Source organism: Phyllostomus discolor, chromosome 1 (assembly GCF_004126475.2).
Source record: "Phyllostomus discolor isolate MPI-MPIP mPhyDis1 chromosome 1, mPhyDis1.pri.v3, whole genome shotgun sequence".
In the NCBI taxonomy this organism is placed as follows: Eukaryota; Metazoa; Chordata; class Mammalia; order Chiroptera; family Phyllostomidae; genus Phyllostomus; species Phyllostomus discolor.
In genome coordinates, this window is record NC_040903.2 from 45,455,655 (window position 1) to 45,468,693 (window position 13,039).

General features: G+C 36.5%; 1 protein-coding gene across 9 annotated transcripts in view; it reads right to left on the reverse strand.

Moving 5' to 3' along the window:
• Positions 1-13,039, reverse strand: part of ANKRD17 (ankyrin repeat domain 17) — a 156,093-nt gene that overhangs the window by 18,535 nt on the left and 124,519 nt on the right. For all 9 annotated transcript variants that reach the window (XM_036021926.1, XM_028507738.2, XM_036021904.1 and 6 more), the window contains 5 exons: positions 9,821-9,992; positions 8,266-8,716; positions 7,612-7,767; positions 5,621-5,770; positions 2,726-4,362 (listed from right to left, as the gene is read on the reverse strand). In XM_036021926.1, the coding sequence (XP_035877819.1) occupies positions 2,726-4,362; positions 5,621-5,770; positions 7,612-7,767; positions 8,266-8,716; positions 9,821-9,992 (2,566 nt within the window). The remainder of the gene's footprint in view (positions 1-2,725; positions 4,363-5,620; positions 5,771-7,611; positions 7,768-8,265; positions 8,717-9,820; positions 9,993-13,039) is intronic.

Genomic DNA, 13,039 nt, shown 5'->3' on the forward strand with positions numbered 1-13,039 from the left:
TATTAGATTAGAATTTGAAGGCACAGACAGGAAACCAAAACTAGCCCTTTGAGCCCTGTTATACCTTTCAAATGATAAAATTCCAAGCTCTGCCCAGAATCACAGCGGGGGTTCTGTCTGCACCTTTGTAAGTCACCTATTTCTTTTGATCTTTTCTGCCAGACTGTGAATCCACAAACTAGGTCTGTATTCTCAATAAAAATGTGCTTGGGAATGGAAACAGGGCGCTCCCCACTAGAGAGAGTGGCCATTCTTTCCCTATTTTCCCACAGGACCTGGTTATCTCTGTGTATGTTTTTCTCCTGTTTCAACGAGTATCCGCAGCAGAGATGGATACTGCTGGCCGAGATCCACCACATTATTCAACCATAAAAAATAATCCTGCCATTTTTGACAACGGGTTGACTGTGAAGGCATTACACTAAGTCAGGGGCATCAAAGTCATTTTCACCAGGGGCCACATCAGCATCATGGTTGCTTTCAAAGGGCTGAAATAATTTTAGGACTATATAATTACTACATAACTGTTAAGGAGTTGAAATTACATTCGGCCCTTTGAAGGCAACCACGAGGCTGATATGGCCCCTGGTAAAAATGAGTTTAACACTCCTGCACTAAGTGAAAAAAGTCAGAGAAAGACAAATACTGTGAATCTCACTTATATGTGGAATTTAAAAATAAACACATTCTACAAAAAGAGATTAAATTTTGGGGGGTGGGAGGAAGGGGAAATGAAGGAAGGTGCTTAAAGATACAAATTTCCAGTACAGGATAAAGAAGTGCTAGGGGTGTACATACAAAATGATAACTATAGTTAACGTCCGTACATAACACCGTATGTTCCCATGTATAATGTGCTACTGTGTACAATGCACATCCACATTTTTGGCCCAAACTTTCAGAAAAAAAAATCTTTCATTTTAAGTGTTTAACTCATTTTTTTATTTATTTATATTTAGAAACAAAACCAGTTATTATATTCCAGGGTATTACTTTGCATATAGATATCATTACTGCTTTCTAGAGTTACACTTTTAATGCATAAGCATAAATAAAAGAATTAAAAACATTTATATAGGTAAGGAATTAGTACTACCCATGTGTAATGTACACCCTTATTTTCCCCCAAAAAATTTGGGCAAAAAAGCACTCATTATACACAGCAAAATACAGTATATATAAAAGTTGCTAGTGAGTAAATTCTAAGAGTTCGCTGTTGGGAACTGCCCTGCCTGGTATCAGAAGCTGTAACCCCTGCCAAGGCTAAGGCTGAGGGAGTGGCCTTGGACCATAAGCCAGCAAGGAGACAAAAGCTTGTCCCCCTTGCAGGGGCGCTGCTTCTGCTGCTTCATTCATAACCGAACCCCAATGCTTGGTCGGTTAGCCAATGACAGGTAAGATTCCCCAAGGGGGGAACAACCTAAGACAGGCATGATCACATGGGAGGCCCCCAAGAAAGGACTTTGGGGGCTACAGCAAAAGGGGGTGATGGACCCTGGCTCCTCGCATCTCTGGGAGAAAATCTCCTTATCTCTTGGTTGCCTTAGTTCCCTTGCTCCACCTAAGCCTGAAACAATGACAGGGTGGTACAGCTCCGTGCTGGAAAGAGTGGGTTCCCCGGGTGATCGGGCCTAAGAAAGAATATGTAAGATCCTGTGAAACCTGCTTTGTTTAGAATGCTCTCAATGAAATGATAAGGGTCCAAGAAAGAAGTCTATTCCTTAAAGTTTTTTACAGCTCTTTGACCCTGACTCAAAATTGGCCCTCAGACTTCCTTGTTATCTATTGTTTGATCCTTACTTCCTAGCAATGACTAATGAGCTTTTACCTGAATTCTTATTCAAACAAAACCAATAAAAAGCCTCTCTGGAGGGGGAACGGGACGCTCTCCCCACCAGAGAGAGGGTGGCCAAGGTGCTCCCCACGTGAGGAGTGGCTCTGCTGTTCCTATTCCCCCACAGGACCTGGTTGTCTCTGTGTATGTTTTTGGCATGTTTCAACGAACATCCGCAGCCGAGATGAATACTGCTGGATGGTATCCTCCACAGTCCGCATCACAGGGAAAATAATTTGTTTTGGTTTTTCTTTTTATTGTACCTATTGGAAATGACGTATGCTACCTAAACTGAATTGCGGTAATCAATTCATAATATATGTAAGTCAAACCATTATGCTGTCCAACTTCCACCTTAAACTTATGCAGTAACAAATATCAACAAATGTCAATGAAACAGCAAACAAATTAAAATAAAAAGAAATGTGACCAGCTTGACTAAAATACACTTTCAATTTCAAGTTATATAAATACCTTTATATAACTTTAGTTTAAATAGTACATTGGTTAGTGGCTATCCTATTAAACTACGTAACTGTATATTTTCCTCATTATTTTAAAAACAATAAAATGAAATCAAATTGTAAAATTCTTGTTAATTATATTAATATTTTATTTGAAACAAAAGCTAACTTTTGATGCCATTATCTCATTAAATTAAACCATAAGAGACTTTTTTACTTTGACAGAAAAATAAACTTGATAAATTTATTTATAGAAAATTCAAAATAAAATACACTGTAGTTCTGAAAAGATTAAAGCATTTGAGTTGCATGAGTATAGCAATCTCTGTTCATCTGGCTGAGAGTAAAAATATTAGAAAACGACTAGGAATTTTCACATCACTTGTGTAAATGAGCAGCTGCAGAATATCAGAAAATACAAACTTACCTGAGGGACTTGGAGCAGGTCTCTGTAATGGTGGTCTAAAACCTGGAGCTTTGGAAGTATCCGACTGATGTAAAGGATCTGAATTTGGCAAATACGAGGATTTTCCTGATAGCATAGATTCTGGTGTTGACTGAGATGAAACAACAGATCCTCCCCAGAAGGCATGAGCAGAAGTAGGGCTGTTTTCAAACAATGTGCTAAAGGGCCCAAATGGTAAGGGCGCACTGAAATTGGGAGCAATAGGCTTATTTGCTGGATGTACTGAATTTTGACAAGCACTTTGTGTACTTAAGGTTGAAGGTAGCTGAACAGAAGAGGGAACACTGTGAGGTCTTTTAATGTGATTGACACTGAGGACTGCAACAGATGAATTTTGCACTGGAGCTGGATTCTTGTGAGGGGCAGTTGTGCCATGAGAGGGTGGTCTAATAGCAGGGGTTTCCATTTTCGGAGCAGGCTGGGAGCATCCCATTTGCGTCTGAGGCATAGGGTAAGTCACTGGGGCAGTAGAAGGCACTGCCACTGGAGCAGAACTTGTTGTTGCTAAAGGAGGAACAGTCATTCTAACTTCTGGAGGAGGAACCTGAGACTGCTGAAGAGGTGGTCTTGGCTCCTGAGAAACAGATCCTGGAGGTTGCTGCTGGGTAGAATGAACTGATGAACTCCCAGAAGAACTGCTGCTGTTTGAAGGTCTACTATTTGCTGTTTCTACTACTGGTGGACTACCTGCTTCCTGTTCAGAGGAAGATGCCCCTTTATTTGGAGATGCTGTTCCACAATCCAAAGGGCTGTTTCTAGAAACCCCTCCTGGCTGGGCTGGTGGTGATGGGGAAGATGGGGACGATACTGGGTAGTGTTCTTTGGCAGTAGGCATAGGGTATGTGGCATTTGTGGGTGCAGTGCTGTTGTTGCTTGCTGTGGTTGTGACTGTTGTGGTGGTGGCATTGGATGTCTTCACAACTGTGACAAAAAGCTGCCTCCTGACTGAAGGTGAACTTGGACTGCCATTTGTAGATGTACCGGGCACCGTTGAAGCTGATGAACTGGTTGTTGTTGTTGGACTTGAAGTTAAAGAACCTGCTGAATTCACCTGAGAACCACTGCTATTCTGATTGCTATGGCGAGGCACCATGTGAGGCTTAGGCGAGTTAGTAGCTCTGGCAGGGCTCAAAGGCCTGACAGGAAAAGGACCCCAAGTAGATTGAGCTGGTGGAAAAGTACCTCCAAAGTGGGTCATGGGCAACCTTGGTGGACGGATCTGCTGGAAAGTCTGAGCAGCAAGCAAAGCATGTGCAAACTGTGGAGGAGGATATGCTAATGGAAGAGAAACTGGAAAACCAGGCCTCACATTATTCACTGGGTTTTTAATGGTTTTGTGAGTAGATGCAGAAGAAATTGCAGGCACAGTGAGTGCTGTGGCAGTTTGAGATGTTGATGACAGAGCTACAGTTGTCATTTTAATTCCCATTAAGGAACTATTAGCAGCAGTGGTGGTAGGTGCTGATGACCCTATTTTGGAATTTGCTGAGGAGCTTTTCAAACGATTCTTTGGAATAAGTTCATCAATTTCTTTGTCTGGATCCTTGATCAGAGCATTGATCAACTGAGTTGCCTGTCTTGTTGATTCAGTGCCACCCCTGTAAGTTGACAAAAAAATTAGGTCTATTTTTTAATATGTAAAGCCAAAATTCATTTGTATGCATGTATATATGTACATACAGAGAAAAATAACCAAAGCAGCAATTTCCTGACTTCACTTGAGGTACTCTGCAGATAAAACCATAAACTGTCCTGATATGCCACTGTAATTTTTAAAGGAACAGTGATTTTCCAGAAATTCATGTTACTACTGTTTCCTTAAACTAAGAAATAATTTTCCTATGCAAAATACATTACAGTCAGAAAAATCACTACACTTAAAAGCCCATTTAATCCATAATGTTACTGTAAAGTTAACCAGATGACTGACACTAAAAGCAATACAAATAAACAAGGAAAATAATATAACTAAGAAAAGAGCATTTTTTAAAATCCTAGTACCTATGATGACCCAATCTATAATATATTTATTAAGAGTGATATTATAATTCCTCTGAAATGATGTCTCAAAAATAAGAGGAATCCTGATAATGCCAACAATAACCATAAGGTCAAACCAAAGTGATGGGTCTCCAGGGAAATATTTGATTGTAAGGAAAGCCTTATGGAAACCCTCAAGGAAAAATCACTTCTAAAGGGTATCTGCTTCCCTTTGCTCTAGATAAGGCAGGCTACCTACCCACCTACCCCAGGAAAGGGAAAAAACAAGATAGGAGAGGAGGATAAGTGCAAAACACAGCTTCTTTCCTTTTGAGGTAAGCTATAAAACTATTAGCTCTTCTATTACTGTGCAGAGGCACCTGTCTCTCACAACCAAATTTTTAATTTCTTAAAATATCATCTTTATTTTAAGAATATTTAGGCACAGGCATATTCAATTCAAGACAAATATCCACTTCATGTTTAAATCCATTCCTGAGTTCATATTCTAAGGATACAATCTCAGAATAACAAAGCTCAAATGCTAATTTAAAAGAATGATGGAAATATATTGCTTAAAATGTGTTAGAGACATATTCCTTCTTAAAAAGTCTATGTCATATGAGCAGTTTATATGAGGAAAAGATAATAGAAACCTCTGCCACACATACAAAAAAATTCCTTTACAGCCCATTAAAATACTTCACAACAGCACATAAATCAGAGAAAAATATTGTAAAGGTTATCTTCTTAAATTCCCATTTTAAAAAAGTGAGCTATTAAATACAAAGTTCCATTGAAAACTCAAATGCTTATATTTTATTACGCTATAGTGCAATAACACATAGGAAGAAAACATAAGAGAAATAGTTTTGCCTTATAGTTATTATCCGATCTCCTGTCTTGTCTTTCTGTTTATCAATATCTATGTGTGCACCCGTGAACTCCCGAATAGCATTAATATTACAGCCTCCTCTTCCAATCACTCTGGATATCACAGTTGATGGAACAGACACCTTCTTTGACCTGTTTAAAAGTTGAAAACATAAATTAAGATAGACCATTAGTCTCAGTGGTTGTGATTAAAATAAGAGGAAAGAGTATTACTAAAGTATGTTTCTGAAAATACAGTATAAATTACTGTTGAATAAATGTCTTCTATCTATTCCAACTCTAGGTGATAAAAGGCAACTAGGAATTACAGGAAAAAGGAAGAGAGGAGGAAAAAGGGAAGAACAGGGAGAGGAGGGAAAGAGGGGGAGAGAAGGGAGACAGGAGGGAGAAAGCAGGGGGAGAAGAAAATAGAGGGGGAGAAAAATAAAGCTTTACCATAGTTTCACATCTCATTTACCAAAGATTGTTTGCTTTTTTGACTTTCATCCTTCATAAACATCTGTAAAGTACATGCTATGCAGATATGCAGTATGCTAATGCAAAAAGAATAGCGAGAGAGAGAGACATGGGTTCCTGCCACATGTATACCGACTATGTACACACCACATTAGAAAATCGTAATAGGTTTAATAGGATGAACTAAACACACAGTGGTAGGGATAGCTAATCCAGCCTAAGGAGTCAAGAATGGCTTCTTTTGGGTACATCTGGGTGATTAGTACATTCCTCTTTTTATTCTTGAAAATAACTGAAAGGATGATATTAAAAATTTATTGTTTTCCTGCATTCTTCCAGAGGCATTAAAATTATCCAGATATGGAAATTCACTAAAAGGATGTTCAGTAGTGTGAGAAAAAAAGAAAAGCTCACTGGAATTCCAAAAAAGCAAAACATATCTGATGCCTGCAAAATTATATTACTATCTTAAACATTCAGATTCAGGAAAGGTAGAAACATTTCTGACCAGTCTAAATTAAAGAATACTTCTAAAGTACAATACAGCCCTCAATAAAGAGAATGAGCCAATTATGCTTTAATGAACAAGTAAAATATTCAGAATTACTGATTAAATATTAAATTAAAATGCTTTATTTTTAAAAGGTAAGGTACGATTCCTGGCCTTTATATACATAATTAAATACTTGACTATTCTTCCTTCCACAAAGAGAGTAACAATGTGTCAGTGATTATTTTCAAATTAGTTACAAATATCTTTGTATGTCACAATATAAAAGCATGTAGAAAAACTGAATTACTTTTCTTTTGTATAGAGAGTGCTCTGATATTGTGTGCTCTGATAATTGATATTTCAATTAGTTCAATAGTGTATGTGAGTAAGTTAGTGCGTACCTATGAAACAAAGACAGAGGTAGAGATAAAGACAGTTCTTATTTGAAATAATCAAAAGTTTAATTTTTTGTCGGAATTTCTGAGGAGTTCTTTAAAATAGGTTACCAAAGACTTATAATGTCCTTTCTGGGTTTATAGTTTTAGTTTCAGGAATACTGCCTTACTTTTGACACACATTAATTAAAAAATCCCAAGCAAAATATAAAACTATTTTATTCCTAAAATCCTTGAAATAAAGGTATCATGTAATTTAAAGACTAGAATAGTTTTAAACCAGGATTCATCCTTCAAATAGTTACAAGCATGTAGTAAATATTACGAAGGCTCTGAGATTACAAATTTGAACAAAATACTATCACTGTAAAGAACTTAAATTAGTTCTCTACCAAAACCAGTCATCTTTTTATGTGAAGGCTCCCAATGTTAGGAGTGTTAACATATACTTTTGTTTTCCCATCTAAAGTATGAGGCAGGCTGTCTCTGTTACCTAGATTTGGCCTTGGGCCTCTAGTTTGCAACCTTTGGAATACTTGGAGGAATTTAATTGTAAGGTAATAAACCACATTTCACTATGAAATAGAACACATAAAAAGAATGAGAAAAACAATCAAGTGAACAACTACCTTCTTACAACTTCTTTCCATCCTTCTTCCCTCTTTTGTCCACGCTTAGGACTTGCTACTGTTAACTTCCCATTTGGAGAGGAAAGGGGAGATGGACCCGATTTTGTGCAAGTGGATAGAGAATTACTGGTCACTTCACTGACAGTCTCTGACAATCTTTAACAGAGGGAGGAAAAGTACATTAGATATAGAACAAATGTAGAATTTTTAATTGATAAAGGCAATAAATTAGATCATTTATTCTTTTATTTTTGGAATAAATATGGTAAGTAAATGAAGAACTTAATTTTTACTTTTTAATATTTTTTACTTTTCAACATAATACGAGAAGCCAATATATAAAAAGATAGCATCTAGAGGTGGTATTTAGCAGAGATGAATCACAATAATCATCCCTGAGAAGCCACAATCAATACTTTTCATGGGCTAAGTTTAACCACCACAATGAATGAATTATATAGTAAAAATAATTTTATCTCTCATTAATACAACATCTAAAAGTAGCTTAGTCTTTAAATCAAAGGAAATCATGCCTTCTTTAGCACAAAGGCAAATCTTTGTCCTGCCATTCTTTATTTGATTGCTTTATCAAAAAATTCATCAACAAAGCATTTCATGAGACTATAAATAGTACAAACAAAAACTGGAACTAACTTTATTGAAGCCTTGCCAGAAACAGATTTTCTCTCCTCCTTTGGAAATGTAACCAGAACCGATGGCTGTTTCTTGCTGGTCACAGTGGTAGCGACCACAGCGGGAGAATGATTGTCACTTTTTCGGCTGCTATTGCTGTTACTACTTTCATCGCTGCAGCTGGAAATCCTCATGTTATCACTGTCCCCACTCTCACTGGTACTGCTGCTTTTTGATTCTCCTCCGTTCACCTTCTCAGGCTGACTGTATGAAATTGGTAGTGGATCGTCAAATATAATTTGAACATTTTCTGGAGTAATTTTATTTTTCCTGTTTTTCCTCTTTGAACTGGTTGTAGTTATGGTATTATTTCTTTTACCATGGGAACCTGCCAAAGTTGTCCAGGTTGCAGATATACCTATGGTAGTAGTGGTTGTGGCACTTGGAGGCTCTGTCAAGACTTCAGGCTCATCTGTAAAAGCAGTGGTAATGAATTAGCAAATTCTGAGAGTTCTTAGAATATATTTAGCTTTAAGCACTTCCATAGAAATAAAACCAGGAGTTACTTTGCTATTGCCGGAAATAAAGCCATCAGTCATTCCAGCATTCATCAGTGTGAGATGGATATGACTGATCTGTTCTCTGCCCCTCTGTCCTAAACAATGCATAATAGGCAGTTGTAAGGAATTATTTTGGAAACATACTTGGAAATATGAATGAATATATGCTCTATATTATGTATTTTAATAATTAAATTTCTTAGGTGTAATAATGTTATTGTGGTTATGTAAAATAATGTTGTTTTTCTGTGAAATACATACTCAAGTATTTAGGGGTGATTTCGCATGATGCATACAGCTTACATGCAAACTGTTCAAAAAAAGAGAAAGAAGATAAAACAAATGTGCCAAAATGTTGTAAGAATCTAGGTGATATTCAGGTGTTCATCATACTCATCTTAAACATTTCTTTAGTTCAATTTTTTTTCAAAATAAAAGGCTGAATGAGGAAGAAATTAACACACACAAACGCACACACATACTTGCATGCATACTTGGTGGTTCAGTAGCCATGGTTCCTGCTCACAACATCCTCATCTCAAACAATCTTTTAATTAGAACCTAGTTAAAAGTAATTCCCTCATTTGAGAAAAATCTGAATATGGTCTGGATTGTAGATAATAGAATCAAATTATCATTAAATATTTTAGGTATTGCGATTATGTAAGCAAATGTCAGCTGCTGACACTTTATAGGTGCAGTATCAGAATGTGTGCAATTTACATTTAGATGGCCTACAAAAAATCTGTATATATATTTAGAGAAAAACAAGTAAATATGTAAAATGTTTATTTTTAAAATCTAGGTGAAGTGTACCATTCTTTCAATTTTTAAGTTTGAAATTCTTCATAATAAAAAGCTAGAGAGAAGTCTATAAATGAAAATAGTACATAAATACTTTTAAGGGCTTAATAACATACAAATCTATTTTTACCTAAGTTACCGATATTTTAAAAATATAACTTTCAATAGAATGTATTACATGAAACAAATTTGATGGTTTTTAAAGAAAATACCTTCAACTTTATGCTTTTCTTTTTCTTGAGCAGCTTGGAGTTCAAAGTTCTCTTTATTTTTGGCTTCAATTTCTTCTAGTTTTCTTCTTTGCTCCTCCTTTTTCTTTCTTCTCTTCTCCTTTCTCTTTTCTCTTTTGGCAGCCAAAGCCAGCCTCCGGCTTTCTTCTCTTAACTATTAAAGGATCAATAAAAGAAAATGATAACACTGGAATTTATTGTGGAAAAAAGTTGCACATAATGTCATTTTATCATATGGAAACTGAGATACCATAAAATTCAAAGTCATACAGCTCAATTCATTGTTTGATCAAGATCATATTCAGGATCAAGACCAAATTAATGATAAAAATATGACTTTAAAAATAGTAAATGATAAAGAGCTATGCAGCTTCATAATCGCTAAAAAAAATCTAAATTAAAATAACAAGGTACCATGTTTCGTTCATTAATTTGGCAAAAATAAAAAAAGATATCACATATCAGCATAAGTTTTAGAAAATAAGTTGTTTCTTACACTGCTATGGTTATAAATATTTACATTTCCAGAAAGGTAATATGAAAGCCTCCTACGAAAATTACAAACTGCTTATCCTAAGAATTCATTCTTTATAAAATGAGTATCTATCTCTAGTGAGAATATACAGGTTCAATAATTTTCATTATAAAATGAATTCTAATGGCAATAAACAGAAAAAAAGGTCAACCTATCCAATGATGGGAACAAATTAACAACGCACATTCACAAAGTACTAGGCATCTATGAAAAGTATTCAAATATACACTTGGGAAAATGCTCACAATTTACATAGTTTTAGGAAATAAAGAAGGCACACTGCAGACCAGTTCTCCCACTTATAGGGGAAGGCCACCCTTAAGTGCATCCGTTTGTAGTAACACAGAAAAAAGACTAAGGATACAAAAGTAAAGGCTTACCAGTGACTACCTCTAGAGAGTGGGACTGGAAAAGGGTAGCTGAAAAATGGTGACTTTTCATTTTACTTTACATAACTGTACATTGTTTCTATTTGTCAAAATGAGTACATATTACTTTCATAGTAAAAAAAATTAAGAGTAAGTTTAGAAGTGTATTAATATCTCTTAATAAGCTATTTTAACTATTACATTTTCCTCTTTGGTTCATAAAATGGGAAAAATCTTCAAAATATTTTGTTTGCATGTCCCTTTATAGATGTTTTCAAACTAGGTACTCCCTATACACAGTCCAGTGCTCTGTATATTTTATATGTATTTTAACTATTATGTGTCAAAACAGTAACACTCAGTTTACGGAAAGCATCACGATATCTAACTAAGGAAACCAGAGCTTAAAGACAAGCTCATAAGGCAAATTGACTTATTTTTGCCCCTACTGCTGTGACTCAGATGGTTGAGCTTTGCTCCACAAAGCGGAAGGTCACTGATGCCATTCCTGGTCCGGGAATAGGCTGAGGTTCAGTCCCAGGTCAGGGCACCTATGAGAGGCAATGGACTCATGTTTCTCTCTCACCATTGTTTTTCTTCCTCTCTTCCCTTTTCTCTAAAAATAAATAAAGTCTTTAAAAAAAAAATTTAGCCCTGGCTGGCATAGCTCAGTGGATTGAGCACCGGCTGCGAACCAGGCATATTCTCTCCCTCCCTCCCTCCCTCCCTCCCTCTTTCTCTCTCCCCCTTCTCCCTCCCTTCCCTCTCTAAAAATAAATAAATAAAAAATCTTAAAAAATTGACTTATTTTTCATTGTAAAATGTCTGACTTCATTTTTTTAAAGTCTTTTGCTAGATACTCCTCCTGCCTTTTCAAATCATCCCTTTTAGGTGCCTGAAAGGTTTTGTCCACTTTTGAAGTTTTTATATCCTGGGGCAATGCCCCATTTGTTTAAGGAAAATCACAAACTCAGGCAGTTAAGACTTCAGGAAAGACTACAAATGAAAGTTCAAGTTCTAGAAATTGTCCTACTAGTACCCCCTAGAAATTTTTGCTGGTCCTCTGGAAGTACACAAGCTCAGGTCTGAAGATGAAGAAAAGAGCTTTTGACTTTTCATAGGACTGGGAAAAAAATGGTAATTTTTTGGTGACCTTTACTTCCTAGTTCACTGCAAGGGAGGAAGAATAACATATGACTGGGGGTGTTTTTAAAAGAAGAAACTGAGCATGTGTACCTCAGCTCATTAAAAAGAAACTTGCTTTTTTAACAGCTACCTACCAGCCCTCAGGAAAAGTGTTTCCTGAGCCCCACCCAGTGAGGGAGGCCGTGCTTGTTCTGTCTTGCTCTGACTCTGATGGAATGAATAGGTGAGTGTCAGGGGAAGAAGGAATAAAAGTCGGGGTGGTGTGCCAGAAAATTATTTTCAAAGCAACTGACGCTATAGATATAATTCAGAATTAGGGATAAATATTTTAATCTATATTTTGTCTGTATGAACAGAGAAGTCTTGAGAAAAGTACAGTAAATAGCTATGGGGGATCAAAATAGCTATGGGGGAAGTTCAAGACTTTGTACTCAGCCAGAATGGGTTTTTGATTTGGCTGGATTTTTAAATTTGTCCAGTGGCAAGAGGTAACTGTGATCAGTATTCAAAGGAGAGGAAGACTTTTTTAAAATAGAAAAGTTTAAATCAGAAAGTAGGCTTCCATCTAAGACCATATGGCCTGTGTGGGTGGGAGTGATGTTCTGGAGTGGGTAGGTCTTAGTGTGGGGCATGGCTGTGCCTCAGGTGTGCTAATGTTTCAGGCTTTACAGGGTTCAGTAGAAGTTGGCCCTTTGGCAACAGGAAGACGCTAGATATCAAACTTAAGAGATCAGCCATAAGGGCTAGGAATTTACTCTTTTGTTTCTCATTTGAAGTTCTAAGACTAGTATTTTGATAATCTCACGAATCTTACTAACCCTTTGAGACTCACTAAAAAATGGGGCAAAAATTCAGAGGTCCTAGTGAAATACTTTTTTGGAAGAGAGATCTCAATGGCTGCAAAAGGACCTACAAGGAGGTCTCTAAAACTAAGAATTAGACAAGACAGATACCAACTTAAGAGGTATTTGCAGATGGTAGCTGAATCTAATGAATTAAATGAAATTACCAAAAGGAAAAGTTATCAACTATGCATGTGTATATTTATGTGTGTGTAAAGGGGGAACAAATATCCACTATTTAAAAAGAAAAGTACATGAGACTTTAGAAAGGCCTAATCTGGCACAAGAAGACAAAGAGGAGAAAGTGGCT